Source organism: Fundulus heteroclitus, chromosome 12 (genome assembly GCF_011125445.2).
Source record: "Fundulus heteroclitus isolate FHET01 chromosome 12, MU-UCD_Fhet_4.1, whole genome shotgun sequence".
NCBI lineage: Eukaryota > Metazoa > Chordata > Actinopteri > Cyprinodontiformes > Fundulidae > Fundulus > Fundulus heteroclitus.
In genome coordinates, this window is record NC_046372.1 from 24,419,349 (window position 1) to 24,440,924 (window position 21,576).

At 37.4% G+C, this 21,576-nt stretch overlaps 1 protein-coding gene across 1 annotated transcript in view; it reads left to right on the top strand.

The window, feature by feature from the left end:
• The window catches only part of fras1 (Fraser extracellular matrix complex subunit 1), a gene marked incomplete in the record, with an annotated part of 388,110 nt that overhangs the window by 94,411 nt on the left and 272,123 nt on the right, over positions 1-21,576 (top strand). Inside the window, 4 exon segments of the mRNA XM_036144334.1 lie at positions 5,099-5,191; positions 12,648-12,807; positions 14,473-14,606; positions 17,611-17,694. Coding sequence (XP_036000227.1) covers positions 5,099-5,191; positions 12,648-12,807; positions 14,473-14,606; positions 17,611-17,694 — 471 coding nt within the window.

Here is a 21,576-nt window from a genome sequence, read left to right on the forward strand (position 1 = left end):
ATTTTTTTTATGACTCATCTCCATCATTTTATTTCAATATCTAATTATCATATTTCAGGGGTCAAAATTCTCCATTCAATTGGCACATAATCTTATTTACATGCTCAAATTAAAGACAAATACACAAATTTCAAGAACATTTTACTTAGCTTTACCTTGTTTTTTGCAGTATGGGTCAACACACCGGTACGGTTGAGACAGGTCCCTCTTGTCTCTCTTAAAAGTATATATTCATGTAATACACTTAAAAAAAAGACCAAACATACATTTGATTATGATAAAATAAAGCTATATACACCAAGCCTCCATCTTAATAGTGTTTTTGAGCCGAAAGATAATTCGCTCTCGGGTGAAATTAACAAGTATAAACAGATGTGGCGCCATCTAGTGACAGTATCGCAGAACTATCATAATGCCGGTTTGCTTAATTAATAAAACAGTATTTAATTATGCCGGACAGAGCCTGACCCTCTGCAATGCCTCGCAGTAAAGCGACAGCTCTACGTTATCAAAGACCAACCATTATTACATTAATTAAATAAACTGATTTACAGCAACTTTAATCAAACGAGGAATTCACACCAAAGCGTTGCATCTTCACTTTATATAGACCACAACTGAATGATTTCAAAGTGAAAAGAAGGTATTAAAAAGGAGGCTATGTCCCCTGTGTCGTTGCGTGTAGCTTATGATAATTTCCAGAATTTCATTATGGTTACATAATGTCAATAACGACTTGTGATTGTTTAATCTTGTCTGATGTCCCAAATTATCAGTACGGACAGCTGTAGGTATTAAAAAGCTTAACGAGCTTCAGTCAGATTTAGTGTTGTGAACATCATGCTCTCAGAACCAGTTATAGTCTAATATTTACCCTTTACCAACAGCCCAAAATCCTATTAAGCAACTGGTAAATAAATACTCACGATTTTTATACTGACGTTTTACATTTTACACTTCCAAACACCCTTAAAGATAGACAGTTAAATACTATCATGATTTTTGACCTTTTACATTAATTACATTAGCCTGGTGTTATCAATACTATGCTGTAGACTACAATTACTTCACTCCAAATTAAAATTGTGACAGAGCTATGATGTCTGTTTAACTGAGTTTATTTAATCTCAAAATAGTGAAATTAATTATATTCAGGAGCTTTTTGGTTTGCCTTTGAGTTAAAATCCAAGCAAAAAAATGAGAGAAGCTGAGGGTTCACAAAGCCAATGGAATATACTTATTTATTAGACAATAATCCTTCAACGCGAGTTAGTTTTTGAGTTTTCTGGGGCTGTTTGGACCAGGGATAACATGGTTTTAAAAACTTTTGTGAATAATTAAAACTGGGAGATGACTACTGCCTGGCAATTAAATAATTTCAATAATGTATTGAGGGAAGAAAAATTAAAAGGTTGGCTTCAAAATTCAAAAAGCCAGACAATGTAACAGACGGGACCTTGATTTATGTCAGCATTTGTACAAGATGGTGAAAAGACTGCAAATAGCAATAGGAGCTTAATTTGCATTATTTTCTGGTCATGCTCAAATTTATTTACATTTGTTACCAATAGTGCAAATATCAATATTTTGCTAGTTCATTCAGAAAAACTCACACGGAAAGAAAAGATTAGAATTTATTAGAAGAATTTTATTGATACAACATTCAAATAATTTCAATAATGTATTGAAATTATTGCAAAGTTACTTCATTTATCCTGCAAAGTTATTTTATTATCCTGCAAAGTTACTTTATTATCCTGCAAAGTTACTTTATTATCCTGCTAAGTTACTTTATTATCCTGCAAAGCTACTTTATTCTGAAATCCACTGCATTTCACTGAAATTCTTAAACTGTATGCAAATGAAATTTCGTTCTGTACGCACTCTGTGCATACAAAATGACAATAAAGTTTGTCTAAGTCCAATATTTTAAGACTTTGGAGCTCAGACCTCGGCAGGAAACATTAACGCTGAATTATACTTTAATATGTATAAGCACGTGTATGAGAACAGGGATGTTTCCCCCAGGCCTGAAACTGGTGGTGGAGTGGAAACAGACAAAGATGGTTCAGTCCATAGACGCTGGTTGGCGAGATGATCTGTTTGGCCGTATTGGTGGGATCCAGTAGACGGCGTAAGCTGGTACCAGTACTTCACTCAGGGACCCAGAAAGATAGATGTCCAACTTGGATAAACCCAGGTTTGCATGAACCTGTTCATGATGAGCAAGCATGAAGCTCAAGATCCACAGAGACAACGGATTGACTCACCAACGCTTCGAACGGCGTTAACAGCTCCTGATGGAGATGGATAGGAGTGTCAGTGAGAGTTTGGATGATACTGAGTGGCACATGGCTTAATGAAAGGAGTGCTCTGGTGCAAGCTCACATGGTTTAATTTACCAATTACATTATTATTGGTGAATAACAATTGTTATAATGATAATAATAATAATAATAATAATAATAATAATAATAATAATAATAATAATAATAATAATAATAATAATAATAATAATAATAATAAATTAAAACATGAAAGCTGAGAATGCAACCAAAAGTTACTAAAAGGTGATGCTGTAAATATGGGACACCAAACTCCAGGCATTTGCGCCTAACGAAAGGACTGCTCGAGACAAATGTGGTGATATCAAAGTGAAGGGAGCAAGAATAAATCAGTAGAAACATCTCACAGCAGGAGAAGTTGAAGATCTAACAAACTGGCACCCTATTGTAGCGATTTAAACTGTTCTGTATGTGAGCGATGTCTGCTTGTCGTTCCTCAAAATTGCAAAATCCTTGCATACAACAAAGATGATAATTCAGAAAAGAAAATCTTGCAACATTCAGCTACGCTGTGCTTTCTGCTCCAGTTCTGACCAGCATTATTAACCTGATGTGCACAAGCATGTATCAGCATATTCCTGCCAACATGTCACCAGAATATTTTAAATTACATTATTGCAAGATATGCACTGAATTTCTGACTAATTTCCACATAATCAGCCATTATAATCTGTGATTTATTCTGGAGAGTTCAGCAACGTAAAAAGGCGAGTAAAGTAGCTGTGAAAATATTATTCAAATGTGAATCTGTCTCCCTGCTCAAAAAGGCCCCTCTACCAATAAAAGTTAACTTCTTTGTAATTCTACACTTCGATCTATGGAAGGTAGGGGCTCGGAGTTTCATCATCACCTAATTTGCATATTTGTTCATACATTTGATGACCCAGGCTGTAGGAAAGAGAAGGTTTTTCGAAGACAGAAGAGTGATTAAAAACAGTGATTAAATGTGTTTGAAACTACAAATGACCTTTATGAAATGATTTCTGAATTTTAATTGCCTAAATCCACACTACAGTACATGAAACAAACTGAACTAAAAAAGGCAGTTAACAGAGGCACACAAAGTGAACGAGCTGAATAAGTAATTGAAGCTGCGTGTGAATCATATTCAGGGAAATATTTTAGTGCAACAGTTTCTGAGTCAAAATAGACTACTTTAAAAACTATATTTACGTCACATTTATTACTCACTTTGTTATCCAGGGTGGGATTACCAGCACTTTTGTGCATGCACCATTCATCTGGAAACGGAGCGGGTTAGGATTAGGGCAGCAGCTGTGTTGGGCCTGTGAGACAGCGCTGAGGGAAGTATTAACGCTCGTGGCAGCTCTCTCTGCTGCCAGTGACTGCAGAACCATTGGTGCTTTCATGTATAGTCACCATTATCACAGAAAAAGTGAAAAAGTTGTTTTTGCTAGTTGCTTTGTGAAAGAAAGTCGCAGGAGGTGTCTGAAAAGTCACTAAATAACTAAATAAAGCAACAAATGGTTAATGGTAAATGGCTTGTACTTGTATAGCGCCAGTCAGCACTTTTCATGGTATTCTGCATCCAATCAGATTAATTCATCACAACAGTCCATCAAAATCAAACCTCTGACAGAACTCCTGTCATTCAAACACGATGCAAATGCAAGAGTCAGACAACAACAACTACAAGTAAGGAGACGATGCACAAAATTTGGTCTGTTATTTACAAAACAGTCATTTCACGAGGCGTTCACTGGCGGGAAAAATGCAGATTAAAGAAGTTGGACTGGAGCGACCGACTTAAAAGAATGTATTTTTAAGTAGAGTTTATATTTGTTTTTTTTATCACCAGACGCCTCTGGTTTTGTGGGCTCTACAAAAGTATATTTGTCCATTAATTTAATAATAATGATCAGAGAAAGGTTAGAAACATATGCAAATGCATTATGTTTGTACATGTTAGAGCTTTTAGAAGAAACCACTATAGGCCATTAAACTCCTGACTACATCTGTACCTAATGAGTTTATACAAAAAAAAAAAATGACATAGCTTAGTTTATATGAGACTCCATGATTTACTAACAACAAAAGGATGATGTAATCGGAAAAATATACATATAAAAAGGAAGCGGGTGCGATCAGAAGATGAATGCGGAGCTCGCTGTGAGGCACATTTTAACACTGACCTATTAGCTACAGCGCTGCTCATTTTCTATTCATGCAGTAGATTTTAATTGTGCTGCTTGTTCAGAAATAATTTACCTTCTGCTGCTCTCCATGTACAGTCCCCCCCCCCCCTTCCTCCTCCTTTTTTCAATTAACACAATACAGCTGCTGAAGCTCCGTGGGGAAGTTTGTTCTCACCTTCCAGAAATTGTATTCCTTCCCTATTACTTTTTCCATCCCTTACCATTCTTATTTAGACAAGCAACACCTAAACTACCAAGGCCTGGCCGTCGCTACTTTCTCATTTGATTCCTGCCACACATCCGCCCTCAATTACCGTGTGAAAGCAGAGCGGCAAAAAAAAAAAAAGCAGCCCAGGTTCGGGTATTGTAATATGTATTGTATGCCTGCACATGTTGAGCATCTGATAAACTCCTTATATATTCATTACTGTCAGGACCTCTTGGCGGTTAATAACTATGGAAATAGACGTGCTGAATTTGATATGTTTTCTACTCGTGTCTGTTATTTATTTCCCCCCTTTTCCCGACTCTGGGTTTTTGTGGGTGTTTTGTTCAAGCTGAGCGTACATTAATGCATTCGTGTGTGTTTTCGTAAAGGGTGAATTTTTGAGGATTCCTGCCAATAAATGCTGTCCAGAGTGCGTCGCCTCATCCCAGGACTCCTGCCAGTACGAGGGAGTTACCTACGGAGTGAGTAAAGTCAAAAGCATTGCTTTTTCTTTCCTTCTCTCCAATCGTTAAACCCATTTACAGTTAATAAGCACACCATGCCTTATGAAAGCATTCACAACCCCTACATTTGTGATTAATACTATTTGAGTGGGATTTTTGTGACAAACCAGTACCAAAATAAAATAGCTGGAAGGAAATAACATCACATGTACTTATGTTAAAAAGCTATTACACAGGGTTAGGGAAAACATTTTTTTTTAATCCCTTTGTTTCTTGTACCTATGGGCTTTTGGAAACCGTTCAGCTCATTGTGCAGAACGTGGTTTGGGTTGCCAACGGTAAAGCTGGCTTTTCGTGCCATCTGCTACTCACATACAGCAGATAGTGGAAGACTTTTCATTTTGTTGGCCACTTTTACCGTCCTAAATAAAGATGGATGGGGCTAAATCCAGGAAGAACCCTGAAAGAAGACCTGAGACTGGGGTAGCGGTTCACCTCCCAGCAGGAGGACCGCCATGCAGCCAGAGCTACAGTGGGATGGGTTAGATAGAATCATTTTCATGTTTTAGAACGGCCTAGTCAAAGTCCAGACATGAAAACCAAAGGAGAACCTGTGGCAATATGTGAAAACTCATGTTCACAGATGCTCTCCATCCAGTCTGACTGAGCTTGAGCCTGAGGAAAGAAGAATGGACAAACATTTTACTGTCTTGATGTTGAAAGCTTGGGATTTGGGATGTATTGACCTGGATTCAATCTGTATGATTTATTTGAATTTACTTCGTTTTTGAATTGGCACTATGTAAATAATCTGAATCGGCATTCACCTGCACACCACACTTTTCAGATTTGTATTCATGGAAAACGTTGCGAAACTTTCATCCCTTTTATTTTACTTCACAATTACGCTGTGCTGCGCATTTGTCTGTCCTTAAATGGAAATTCAAATAAAATATGCGAGAAAAAAGAATTCAGGTTTTCTAGCTGTATCATGGAAATTCATTTCAATGGATATTTCTACTGGCTTTTTATCAAAACTTTAAGAGATAATTTTAAATTGGTTTAGTTCAAATATTTTGCCAGCACTTTCTGACTTTTCCATTTTAAAATAACATTGCCTGCGAGTCAAAAGGCTGTTGGGAAACAAAGTTGGAGCGAAGAGCGTGACCTCGACCTTATCAGACACATCTGGGCTGACCTGAAGGTCAAACAGAGGCTCTTCTACTGAGCTTAATTTTATCTTAAAAATGTAAAAGATACTGGATTTTAACATCAGTAATGCTGGTGAGGATTCTCAGTTATCCAGGTCAAAAAAAAGTTAAAAAATAAAACAGCTGGACTTTTTTCCAAAGTTTGAAGATGTTTCGCTTCCCATCCAGAAAGCTTTCTCAATTCAAATGTCTGGAGTAGTGAGGAGTTCCAAGGTTTATATTATTGCCCAAAAAGGCATGATTATGGCTTAGATAACATGCAAATTAAACGGAAACTGGTCCATCTAAGCCATCTAAGCCATAACAAGGCCTTTTTGGGCAATAATATAAAGCTTAGAACTCTACATCACTCCAGACATTTGAATTGAGAAAGCTTTCTGGATGGGAAGCGAAACATCTTGAAACTTTGGAAAAAAGTCCAGTTGTTTTGTTTTTTCAACCTTTTTTATATGACCTGAATAACTGAGAATCCTCACCAGCATTACTGATGTTAAAATTGGTCCATTCATCATTTTTTTTTTTATCTTTATTCTTTCGTGGCTAGAGATAAAATGAAAAGTTTGGATTTGTTTTAATAATAATAATAATAATAAAAGTTTAGTTTTTAAAACTAAATGTAAGGTCCCTCACGGACACTATAGACGCAGCATAAAGCAACAGTTAAAATGCATCAGAATTACAGAAAGCGTGATTTCCTCTGAGTCTTGATTTAAACAGAGGGAGAGAGTCAATATTACAGATGTCAGGTGGGAGGAGGGAAGAGCAGAACGGCTGAATGCTCGTCTCCCCGCGGTGCGGAGACGGCTGGAAGGCACGCTGAGGTGGACAGGGGGACGACCTGAGGGAACGGGAGGGGGTGGAAGACGTGCAGAAGATCTGACAGATAAAGGCGGGGCGGCGTTGAATGTGTATTTTGAATTCTGCTCTTGATTTAACCAGAGAAGCCAGTGCAGCTGCTGATGTGGTGGAAAGAGAGGGTTCGGGTGATGATGCGGTCTGCTGAATTTCTAACCATCGGAAGCTTACGAAGGGATTTGTGAGAGAAGACTAAGAAGGAGAGTGTTACAGCAGCGAGTGTGTGAGATGACGAGGCTGTGAGTAAGGATATGGGTGAGGGAGGGGCAGAGGCCATCTATGCTGCATAAGTGAAAATATGCAGAACGAGTAAAGTCCCCGACGTGAGCCATCCATTCAGCCATTTTTATGTCTTGCTACAGATTCTTGTTTGGATTGACATCTGGATTAAGGCGTCTAACAGCTAAGCTTTGATCCAAACCATCCGTTGCAGCTCTGGCTACATGTACAGAGTCATTGCCCTGCCGGAAGGTGATCAACCATCCAAAACTCAAACTTTTTTTCAGCCTCCAACAGGTTTTTTTCCAGAATTGTCCTGTAATTGTCCAATTCATCTCCATATAAACTTATCTTTTCCAAACGACTCTGACCAGCTTCCCTGTGCATGCTGCAGACAAATATTCCCTCAACATAATGCTGCCACCACCATATCTTACCATGGGGGATGAGATTGAAGGTGATGTTTATTGTTAGGTGTATTCGTCGTTTAGGCTGTGCGTCTGCATTGATGGGGCGTTTTGGGAACCCGAAACTGGGTCACAAAGATGATAAATTAAAAAATGTTGTACAAATTTAATTTTTCTATATGCACGCGCAAAGCACATCTTTTTTTTTTTTTTTAAATCATGAGATCATAACATCGCCTCTCGCTGTAACCCACATGCGCCTCACTCTCACAAATAACAATAAAGATGGCGGCGTTCAGTGTTGAAGCAAATATTGGCTTTGTTACGACCGACAGTCAGGGACAACAGATGAAAAATAGCCTTTTGGGTAATTCTGGTGCGTTTGCAGCAGTGCTAATTAATTTTTTTTTAATTTTATTTATTTATTTATTTGAATTAGGACAATGCACATTCATCAACATGTCAGCATAAAGCATCAATGTAAATATGCCAGAATTAGCACAACAGCTAATTTGAATCCGCTGTCCTAAGGCAGGTAAAAACACAGGTAATGTACACCGTCCCTGTCAAATAAATGAATACAATAAATAGTAGCGTCCTCAGACTCTTCCTTTCTAAAGAGCCCGATCTACACGCCATGTCTCCTGCCAAACCAACACAAATATCACGTTGAAGATGTGTAAATTGTGTGTCTGATCCCCGCCGTGGTGCTGTGTTTACTTCACATGAGTTTTCTGTGCATTTCTGATGTTTTCTGGATGTTTCTCTTCTGAGACCAGAAACAGGATGGCTGGACTTTTATACTGAGGTCAAAATACATTGGTTTTGTTGGATTTTATTTAGGGTATCAAGTATAAAAGGGAGCAGAATGCTAAAGCATGCCATATTTTAATTAATTGAATATGTGGCATTTACTATTTTCCCACCACATTACAATTATGCACCATTTTGTGTTGGTCTATCACAAAAAATCCCAACATAATACTTTTACAGTAAGGTTAGAAAAATATTGAATAGCTATTTTTTGCCTGCAATAACAGAAATGTGTCTTCCCGTTTCCAGCAGTAATTCACTGCCTAACGAAACGCTCTTTTATTTATTTACCAACAGAAATTGAGTTGTATTTAGAAATATTTCCTGACATCTCTGACATTCTTCTTCATAGCAAACTTGTTTCCTGAGACTTTTCCACCTCTCGCCTCACACACAAGCATCACTCCCTTGTTTATCTTCAATCAAGTGTCCTTCAGCTTTTTGGCAGCCAATTTAGACAGTACAAGTTCTCCAGAGAAACAAGTCTTTCTCTTGGCAGCGCTTACAGATTCTGCTGGCACTGCTGCTCTGGTAAAGTGGCGCTTCACACGGATCCAAGCAGCTGGGGGAGGGCTTGTGCTGAGAAGTCATGGCTTTTTTGAGGATTTAATCTTTTTCCACTGAAGGACTATGAATATTTTTAAACTGCTGAGACTCATGTACGCCGAGACAGTTGTTGGAAACTATTTCGGAGACATCAAAAGGCTTGAATCCAGTAATAGTATTTTGTGCTTTAAATGATCAGATGTTCACAGAAGACTGATCATTCACTAGTTTTATTTTAGCACACATGCATAATTTAAATGTTCTCTCTTCAAGGATAAACACAACAGTAACATGTTTGTGGAGGTTGGAGTTGGAGTGAACCTTAATAGACCTTCATCATTATAAAATTTCAGCCAAAGAGAAGGCTTAGAGATGTCATTCAGAAGTGAATCGATAAAAAAAAAATCCAAATTTAGGCACTTCATCTATGACCTGTCAGAAGGTTTCTTCCAGTTAAAAAGGAGATCTTCAATTTCAGTAGTACCATGTACAAATTAAAAAAGAACGGGTCCCAGAACTGATCCTTGAGGCACACCTTGAGGGTGGGTGGGTGTGGGAGGATCTTATTTTGAAAGAAGGAGATGAATCTACTGCAGATATCATTGGTAGGGTCAATAAGTGATGTTGCTTTTTATGCCACTTTTGAACTATTACCTTCTTCCTCTCTGAGTGGCCTTTCAGCTTATGTGAATACAAAACATGTTTCACTGTGGAAAATGACTCTCTCTACCAGTCTCAGTGAGCATCTTCACAAGGTCTTTTAGTTTTGTTTTGGGACTGATTTCTACATTTTGTACCAACATATATTTTCTGGGACACAGAAACGGTCTCCTTCCTGAACAGCATTATGGCTGGGCATACTTATGTACAGATGAATGTGGCACCTTCAGGTATCTGAACACTGCACCCATAAATGAACCAATGAACCAGACTTGTGGATGTCAGTTGCTGATATCTTGGCTATTTTCTTTTGATTTTCCATTTGCTGATTAAATGTCTATTAAAATTTACAAAGCCATGGCACCATCAAGCAGCCCAAGGTTTTGGAAACTGTTAACTGGTATATTTCCCTCTCAATTTTCTAGCATTTAGTGAATAGAAATAATGTTGGTAATCCTAACTGACTTAAAACAGTAAAGGTTAATTCTAGTTTAATGTCAGAGAGAGAAAAAAATAATGTCTTCTAATTGTGTAATGCAGATGTTCGATTTTAACTGTGTATTTAACTAAGGGTGTATATAACTTTGTAGTAAAATTAAGTTTTAGTTGATGGTCAAGATGTTCACAGCGACTGTTAGACTCAATGGAACCAAGCCGGCAAAACTGTCTTTAGCTGATTTCTTGTTGTTCAAAGTTAAATTAGCTGTTTTGAAACGTGCCTCTCCATGTTCAAACATCTCTATTTTAATACCTTAATACTCTTAATATTATCATTGTGTTATAAATATAATATTGGTTTGTGTCAATGTATGCCTCGGGTATGTACACCCAAGAATTTTAGAATGTAGGCCTAAAGGAAATCTGGGAAGAGCATCAAGAAGTTTACTGTTAGCTCAATGCTAACTGTTAGCATAGTTAGCTTTTTGCCTTGAGAAATAAAGATAAAAAACTTTTTTTTTTCCTTGATTGATGATTATCTGATATTGATACGTCAACAGATAGTTATGTCAATCATGGAACAGAATAAAATGTATGGTTTATGCCAATGTATGTCAGCCTTGGGTATCCCATCCATCCAGTATGTACAAAGGAAATCTGGTTGAAGCGTCAACAAATTTACCACTAGCCAAAAGCTAAAGATTAGCATACATAGCTTTTATGGCTAAGCAATAAACATAAATGTCAAAAATTATTTTCAGCTGATGTTCCTGTTGCATAAACTAAAATCAGTTACTTTTTGGTTTTCAAATCAGCATTTATATTCACATCTTATTTTAATCTGTATTTGTAGTTTTTAACACTTTTTGTGTTGCTTTTTTTTTAGACTTTACCCCTGTTGCCCATGTTGACAATTTTATATTAATATTTAAATTTTGTGTATTTATTTCTTGTATTTATGTATTTCAAATGGTAAAGGACAGGTAGGCTATACAGCTTCCTCACATTGATATAAAATTTATAGTGTAGCCTACATGAAATTAACTTGTGGATTCAATCCACTGTCTACACCATAGTTTAATCAGTCATATAAATAATTAAATGTAAGGTTTATTAGAGTGTAAGTCTGCCTGAAGATTATAAGTCAGGATTTTTATACTAAAAGGAAGTCTAGGAAAAGTCTTGTTAACTATTTCACCGTTAGCCAAAAGCTAGAATAATCTTCTTTTAGCTCAGGGCAGTTGAGATGTGAAGACTCCTCAGTTCAAATTGAAATTAGACAGCTACACTTTCCATGTTCATGCTTTGCTTTAATCTATATTTCTCTGCTTTTTTAGATCTTGTGTCTTCTTTTGAGCCTTTACTACTCCTATCTCTGGCTGTAGGGTACCTTTCCTTTTCCTTTAGCGTCACAAAATATTGTATCCTCTAAGTTGTCCTTTTCGTTGTTTCTCCTTCGTTTTAGATTTAAATTATGAAAGGTAACAGGCCTCAAATTAACTTAAAAAGAATAGGTAGATATACAGCATCTAAAAAGTAATGAATAACTTGTGGATGGCATGTATGAAGCTCTGTCCCTGTCAAAGCGGATTCAATCTGCAGATTGGGTGGCAGAGTTTGTAGTTTCAGGCTCCTGGAATCCGTAATTTAACATGCTAATACTAGTTTTATCTTGCTTTGTACTCTTATCCGTTCCTATTGCATTGGAAGTTTTTTTTTTGATAATTTCTATCCTGATAATGTTTACCTCTTGTTTATATATCCATCCATCCATCTCCCTTATCCCTGTTGGGGTTTCGAGGGGTGCTGGTGCCTTTCTCCAGCTCTCTTGTTTATAAAAATAAATTGAATTAAATGAAACTTTATTTATGGCTTATACCAGGACATATCAGCCTCAGGTGCATGTATACATTAAATGTTGTTTGTTAAAAGGACCTCATGGGAGTTTTTACCGACAACTTCAAAGTTAGCTCTAAGCTAATGGTTCAATTTACCATTGAGCTTAAGTTGCTGATGTTCACGCACTCAAACTGAAATACTGAAATAGTTTTTTTTTTTCTTTTTTTAGAATATGAATGTGCTTCCTTATTACTTTAAAAATAAGTATGGCTTTTTATGATCTCTTTTAGCCGCTCTTCACCCATCCTACCCACCCAGGGACTGTTTTCTCCACTGTCACTCAGGCTTTCGGGATCCTCAGAGAGTCTTTTTCATCTAACTGCCTCTTCTTCCTCGTGACTTGTTCCTCCCTCAGGTTGTGTTTCTCATTGTAATTCTCGTTTTTTTTCTCTTTCTTCTTTTTCTGTATTTGTTTGCTTCCCACAGCACGGCAGCCAGTGGAGTCCCTCGCCCTGTTCGGTGTGTTTTTGCTCCAGAGGCAGCGTGTCCTGCCACACTCGGCCCTGCCCGGATCTCACCTGTCCGGGTGACCAGAACCCGTTCATCCCAACGGGGGAGTGCTGCCCAAAGTGTGGCGGTAATGGAGGTGAGGGCTGCTTCAGACCACCCTGCATATAAAGAGTTTAATACAGAGTGCAAGACACTGTGCGCCATTCAGTGTTGCCGGTACAACTCCTCACCAAGGAATGGGTTAAACGAAGAGACGAATTTCCTGTCTGTGGGACAATAGAAGGAAATATCTGTACATTTTTTAATTATTTAAGGATAGTATTGGCATCATTGTGCTTGGTCAGCAAGCTGGCCTGACCTGAACTCCATAGATGAGCAACACCACAGCCATCGCTGCAGTCAGGCCCGTATTAAGACAATGTGGTGCCCCTGGGCACTATACCTCAAAGCCCCCCCCCCCCCCCCTTACCCGTGCTGTCCTCCAGTCAAAAACATCAGAGTTAATCAAGGGGATTTCTGTAATGTAATTTACTATTTACTAACTTACACAACTACATGTAGGCATATGAGCAGTGAGCAATATTCAAATATCTCATTTTAAAATGTCGAAATCAAAAAAAATCTTGATTTATTTATCATTTATTATTATTGTGTCATCAGTGTTCACAAAACGAATAATGCATGGCCTTTCAACAATTTCAAGTAAATAATATAACAATTTATGAAAAATATATTTTTAAAGCATGTGTCATGTGGTGCCCCCCCCCCCCCCCATGGTTGGTGCCCCTGGGCCTTATGGATAATCCGGCCCTGGCTGCAGTCATGATGCACCTTGGCTTCCTGAACACCCCAGCAGACCCACAGACTGATTGCCTCCATGTCGCACTGCATTGATGCAGTAATTCATGGAAAAGGAGCCCCAACCAGGCACTGAGTGCAGATACTGTACATGAAGGCCAGTAGGCCCACATGTCTGCATTAAAATAAGTTTATTTGTCTGATGTTATATGGAAACTGTCTGAGTAACAGAGTTCTGTTTTTTCATCAGCCTTCATCAAACCCAACAGAAGTAAATTATTGGAATATATCGTTCTGTGTATACTATGAGTTTCGCTTTCTGAGTTATGTTACAGTTAATGGTAAACCTAAATAATTTAAACACCCGGTGGTGATGATATCACTTATACATAAAAACAATAGAATTAACAAATGGTCGGAAAACTTTATCCTTACCATAATTGCATGGCTAGTTTTGTATTTTAGTTTTACCGGACCGTGTTTATGACAATGTGCTCTGGTGAAAATACACAACAAAATCTAGAAAATGTGAAGTTTGAGCCTCCAGCCAAAACAAAATTTATTTATTTATTTATTTATTTATTTATTTATGCAGACATGGAAAACCGGAATCCCATCTGAGACGGATGTTGTCTTGATATTCCAGTGATTTTTAATTTCACTGACTTTATGGGACAAAATGACTTTTATAAAACACAGGGATCATTAAGGGAAATTTACTAAACAGTGCTTTAATATTCCCGAACCCCAAATGTCTGAACTAACTCAATCACTGTGATGCACACAGAGCGGCAGATCCATGCTGGAACTTCAATATTAGATCTCTAACGATGTCTTGGAGCGACAATGATTTATCTCACTGTTTAGCTGCTAATTGGTTAATTCTCTTTATGTCCTGACTCTAAATCAGCGATCTCTCAGGCAAGCAATGCTTAAATGGTCGTCTTATTACCCGACGGCCATCTTTGCTGTTTGCTCATTGAGTTTATTTGTTGTGTGTCAGAGTCCTGCTCCTGGCAGGGGGTGGTCTACAGGGACGGTGAGGAGTGGGAGCCCGGCATGTGTTCCCGATGCGTCTGCAGCAGCGGGAAAGCCCAGTGTTCAGTGGTGGAGTGTCAGCAAGTGGCCTGCAGACCCGTGAGTTTCACCCCCAGCATACTTTCATCTTTTTGTTTTCCCATGTTCAAGGCCGCACAGGCTTTGTGTCTGTTCTCCTCAGCTGAATTGTATGGATTCAGGAGAGGAATGGTGCATAAATCCCAAATTTCACGACACAGATTAGAGGAGAGCTAAAAGTAATGACAGAGAGAATAATCGGTAAACAAAAAAAAAACATATAAATGTTGCTTCCAGCGGACTAAAGAAGAAAAACTGCAGATTAAATTCCTTTAATTACAGGCATGGACAAACCCGTTGGTACCCCTCTGTTAATCAAATGAAATCTCACTATTGTCACTGAGGTAACTTGAAACTGACAAAAGTAAGAAATATAACTTTACTGAAAATTAACCAATGAAAGTCAGAAATTGCTCTTCAATTTTGGTTGAACAGATTAATTTAAGAAACAAACTAGTGAAACTGGCCTGGACAAAAACGATGGTACCCCTAGAAAAGATTGAACATATGTTGACCATCGGGACATGTTAAATTGAGATGTGTCCTCTAATTAGCATATTATGATATTAGCTATTTTTGGTACTTTTGTGTGTTTATGTAGTAATGAATATTAGTTTATTATAGGGCTGGGCAAGTTAACGCGTTAATTTTGCGTTAATTCATTAGACTATTAACGGCGATATTTATTTTATCGCGCATTAACGCATGTTGCTCACATCATGCTTTCAGTCAGTGTCAGTCAGCACGCGCGCTGACTGCAGCGTGCTGTCACGGCAGCACTCTCTCGCTCCCCCTCCCCTCTCGTACATGGCTCAGCGGCGCCAGCCAATCAGCACGCAGGCTCAGCCTGGCCCGCGCACTCAGCTCTCACACAAACTTAACACACAAACAGCTGAGAGAGACCGCAGTAGCGAAAAAACATGAACGGGGAAGTAGCACCGTTTGGCTTTATTTTAATACCGTAAATGAAATCAAGCTGTATGTTTTGTAAAAAGCCGGTTCATTTCAGTGGAAACACAACAAATTTATCTAAGCACGTGAAAAAACATGAAAACGTCGAGCCCCAGAAACGGAGAGAGGAGACGAAACTTCTCTCACTGCCCCGACAGACCCACAGACGTCTCTGACTCAGGCGTTTCAGTCCTCCAGGGAACATCCAGGTAGATCAGTGGATGGATGGATGGATGGATGGATGTTACTGGAGCCCACACATAACATGTAATTAAGACCTTGAAAGAACCCAGTACATATATTAAAAAGTGTTATTTAAGATAAGATAACATTAGCTAATCCTTTTTTTATCCCACGACGGGGAAATTTATAGGATTAAAGCAACAGGCAGGTGCACACAACACAGACAAAATTACATAAGAATTGAAATATATAAGAGGTGGATTAGCGAAGAAACACTGAACATAACATTATTATTATTATTATTATTATTATTATTTAATTGTAATAATAAAATAAAAACCACAAAACCCAAAAGGTCAACAGTTTCATGATACATCAAGCTTAGGGACTGGCTAATATACAGCAGGTCAAAAAAGGCCATATTTTGGCTGCAGTGCTTGCTGTTCTCTTATGAAGAAAAGATCAACTAGTGCACTAAATTCAATAGATGGGTTGAAAATATCCAGTATAAAATAAGTGCTACAAATGTTACAACACATTTGTTCATATGGCAGCAGAACATTAAAATAAAAGTGCTCTTTACCCTACTTTTGAATTCATTCTTGGAGTTTGTAAATACAATGCGATTAATCGCGATTAATCGCGATTAATCAGGGCGATTAATCGCGATTAAATATTTTAATCGATGCCCAGCCCTAGTTTATTAATAACATCTCCAAAATGTTCAATATAACATATTTATTTCTCAATATATAAACTTGTTTGGATCTACAAATGAACTTTATTAAATAATTTATGAATCTTAATACATTCCCTGAATCCACAGCTCATAAAACTATTTACTTTTATCAAAACAACAAAATATTAAGTTACAGGTACCATAGTTTCTGACCAGGCCTGTTGCATAAGTTTATTTTAAAAATGTATTCTGTTGAACCATAATTGAAAAGCAATGTGGTTAATTTTCAGTGATTTTCTTTTTATTAATACTTTTGTCAGTTTCCAGTTATTTCAGTGAGCATTGTGGGATTTTCTCTGATTAACAGACGGCTATTCTTAAACATACGGTTGTTTGTTAGCACACTGGAAGGGGAACCATGGCCATTTCCGACTATTCTTTTGGGGGGGGGGCATCAATCGACAGAGAGAAATATTACCCACTTCTCGATGTGGCTGTCCTGGGTTCCAGTCGTGGCCTTTTCAGAAGCTGCACTGCAAAAAGGGAACTCAAAATAAGTAAAATTTTCTTAAAATTTGTGTATTTTTCCTTGATTTGAGCAGCTAAATAAGACTATTTGCCAATGGAATAGGATTTTTGCACTTAAAATAAAAAAAAAATTCATCTCCATCATCTTATTTTAAGTGCAGCATATCTAATTACCTTTTTATAGGGGTAAAAATACTCATTCCATTGGCAAATGGTCTTATTTAGCTGTTCAAATACAGGAACAATATACTCTGGTGAAGGTTCTCAGTCATCCAGGTCATGGTCATTCCAAAAAAAGTAAAAAACAAAGCAACTGGACTTGTTTTCCGTAGTTGAAGACGTTTCGCTTCCTCTCCAGGAAGCTTTCTCAATTCGGCCTTACAAGGCCTTTGTTGGGCAGTAGTATAAAGCCTGGTACTGCACATTACTCCAGACTTTTTGAATTGAGAAAGCTTCTGGGAGAGGAAGCGAAACGTCTTCAACTATGGAAAACAAGTCTAGTTGCTTTGTTTTTTACTTTTTTTTGGAAAGAACAATACACTCATTTAAAGAAAATTGTACTTACTTTAAGTTCCCTTTTTGCAGTGTAACGTGTCCGGTGATTACTGAGCTGAAGGAAGCTATTTTTTTTTTTTACCTTTTACCACCACTGTACCTGATCTGGCTGTTTTTCTCCTCCTTCAGCATGAGAACCTGGTGATCCAGCCGGGCCGCTGCTGTCCTCAGTGTATGTCCAACCCGTGTCTCTCTGCTGGAACACAGTACCAGGTAGGCGCTTTCTCTCTGAGCCTCACTTTGTTTTAAAAGCAGCTTACATCTGTCCTCTTCACTCGTTCTGCTCGGCTGTTTGTTTCCTCCTGCTGTGTTTTCAGTGCAGCGCTGAAGCTGATCCCTCACTTTGATCACATCCTGTGTCTCACTCCGTCTAACGCTTGGATGCAGCCACTCTAGGCTGTGAGAATCAGGGTGTAATCTCTGGGAGAGGGAATTATTTACCTAAAGGATCTGCAGGATCATGGATATTTCATTGATATCAGCCAAATACAGAGTTACAGAAGATTCTCAGACCAAAAAAAAAAGTATATTCTAGCTTGGTTTTTATCTTATTATGATACCCAAATATTGAAACATGAAAATCTGCGAGAATCTAAATAAAAACATCTAAATCAGTCGCATCAAATCTTCTTGCCTGCCAAACTAAAACCGTGAATTCAAAATACTCGGGCAGCTAATAGTTGTATTTTTTTCCCCAAATTAAATTCTTAAAATAATTTCATTCATTCTAGAAAACATGCAATATTTTAATGAAGGAAAGTGCTCTACTTATTTTCAAATGTTTGCATAAATCATTGTACAGGTGGCAAAACATATTTCTTATCAAGCCCACAATTCTGCATTAAAAGGTTTGCTTTTATCTGCCGGATGTAATATTCTAATCTTTTATGTCACGTTTTCATTAACTGTTTGTGAAAAACATCAGAAGTAGCAGAAAATAACTAATGATAACGTCGGCCTTCATGTAATCTATACAAGGCGTCTCACTTTGTGAATTGACTTACTGAAATAAATGGATTTTTCAATAATTTCTTATTTGTTGAGATGTGCCTGTATATCTGAAATATGAAAAGGTTCTAATACATTTGTCCTGCTAAAAGAAAGGAATAAAGTTTCCTAATTTCAGGATATGGGTCTGTTGTCAAAAATGCACGGTGTTTGAAGTGGCCATACTTTGTAATACTTTGTATACCATTACTGTAAAAGCAAAAGAAAAATAAGAAAAAAAGATGCATCACTTATAAAAATAGATTTTCTAGTTTAAGATTTAAATAAAAATTAGAAAACGTGTCCATCTGCATGAACTCCTTGTATTCGTGAGCCACATTTCTGCCACTCTTGAATTGGAGTTTGAGGGCCCCCAAAAAAATCTTCCTAAGGGCTGCAAATGGCCCCTGCACCGCATGTTGGACACCCCTGACTATCTCCTATAATGTTCTTACAAGTAACCTCTTATTTCTTCCTACCACGTTCTGCTATAAAGGAAAATTGTGTTGCTTATTTCCAAAAAAACAGAGAGATTCATTACCTTTCTAATTAAATTCTGATAAACAATGTTGTAAGACTTGTATTTGTGCATTTTGTTTGTCCTGACTTGTGAAATACGGATCGTTAAGTCAGATCAGCTTAGCTCCGTAATTACTCACAGTGAGAGTGCTTAAATGTAGAGCACGTTACTGAATGTTAAAGCAACTTTCAGGTTGAGTATAGATGATTTTTCTGAGCTCTTTTGATCAGTTTGTTCGGGGGGAGAGTGAAACGGTCTGAAAAATGTAAGTTTAAGTCCTCCTGGAACGTCATAAATCACTCAGAGGTGATTGATGTTCAAAGAGCTTCACTGGGTTTTGATGTCTTAAATACTGAAATAATTAGCATTCTCCAAGCCTTGGGTCAGTATTTAATTCAGTCGTTTAACTTTAAAGAGAAATTAGGTAGGAATAAAGTGTGACTTCTGTGTGACGGTGACCCCAATCTGAACCAGATTTTAAATTTGACACTTGCAGATCTGCAGACATGGAGGCAGTCTGGGGCAACGTGCACTGGGAGAATAAATGAAGCAGAAACTGCAGTTTCAGGAACAAAACACAGAGACTGTGTTGTGTGATAACACGTCTTCGTTTTGACAGAGAAAGCTCTGCTTTGCTTGGATTTTTTTTTTTTTTTTTTTAGGGATGAACAATTTATCTGGTATTGAACGATGTTAGTCATTTTTTAAGGTGCCATATTTGCCCCATAAGTAAAACTGGGCCCATATTAATGTTTTTTTCCCCCTCGAAGTCAAAAGGATAAGGAAATATGTACAATATACAGTACAGGTGTATATGTTATTTGTAGATAAATGTTACTGGCCATGACAGCAATATTAGTATCGCATATTGAGTTTTAGGGCTGGACGATATAGAAAAACAGCATATCGATAAAATAGAAATCATATTGATTAATACCGATAATTATCAACAAATTCCAAACATATTTTAAGTGCAGCTCTGGTCATTTTATGCTGTTGCTTAATGACCAATTTATGGATACAGACACACAAACATTGAATTCAAACTCAACCCTTTATTCAACCAACTTTTTACCAAAACTGCAAGTTTTAAAAAAAGAACGCGTGTTCTCTGAACTCTGAAGGGGGCGGAGCTTGTTTCCCGGATCTGCGTTGTGATGACGTTGTGTGATCAGCAAATATTGGTTACTGACAATATTAAAATTGGTTGACATAAATTTTAAACTCTTACTCTCCTCTTCCTTTCCCTCGCCTCCTTAATGCTCCATTCTATCTCTTCATTCTTTTTTCTTTTTTTTTTCCTCGTTAGAGCAACTTTTTAATTATATTCCCACCATAGAAGGCTAATAGTTTGAATAAAATTGGAAATGGATTTGTTGGGCAATTAAACGTGTCTGTGTATTTTAATGGCTCAGTTTATCACGCAGTCTAGTAATCAAATAGGGAAATCTAATTAACTTTGATAAAATCATACACAAATATATATAGTATATAGCTTTTTATTTTATGTACTACAGTACATCAAGAAATAATTTAAACTGCTTGCTGCTAAATAAGTCTCTAAGATCTGATCCTACACATGTATAGCAGTGATTTTGATTTGTATAATATAATATCAGAGAGATTGAGATAATTTCATGATGTGCTGCTAGTGCATGGACGGAAATTAATGATTGAGTAAATAATCATTAATAATAAAAAAAAATCTCCATGTTCATTTATTTCATGCTTGCATCTCATATTTTATGGAGATGTCCAAGAGGCCAGAGCAGCTGCAGATCAACTCATTAAATTACACACAGGTGCACTATAAAGGCTGTTGGTCACATTGGGTTTTATTTAGGGAAGCAGAACACAAATGCACATTTTTCAGATATTAAAAGCTTTTGGGAAATATTTCTCATCATACTTTCCTTTAATAACCGTCCGCTACTCTGTTGTATGTCTAAAGACTGACGCTTATGGTTGGGGTTTATCTGGCAAAAGGTGAAAAAGTTAAAGAGATGTTAAAACTTTTGCAGGGCTCTGTAATCCTGAAGGTTTCTAGTCACGATTGCATAGTTTTAGGGACTAACTCAATTAGTTTTTAACTATAAAGCTTATCTGGGTTTAGACGTCAACTAAACAGCAGCTGAAACATCCACGTCTGAGGTAAACTGACAAATCTGGATGCCCTAACAGGAAGAGACGCTGACACTGCAAAAGAGAACTAAAAGTAAGTAAAATTTTCTTGAAATTAGTGTATTTTTCCTTGATTTGAGCAGCTAAATAAGACTATTTGCCAATGGAATACGATTTTTGCACTTAAAATAAGAATAATTTATCTCCATCATCTTATTTCAAGTGCAAGATATCTAATTATTTTATTTGTGGGGTAAAAATACTCATTCCATTGGCCAATAGCCTTATTTAGCTGCTCAAATCACGGAAAAATACACACATTTCATGAAAATTTGACTTGCTTTCAATTCCCTTTTTGCAGTGCAGCAGACAAAGAACTCACTGGAGGGGTGATGTACATCCTCAGAAGGATCTGGAGATAGTCTCAGTAGAGATAAGTTATCTAGATTTGACTCCTGGACCTGTTA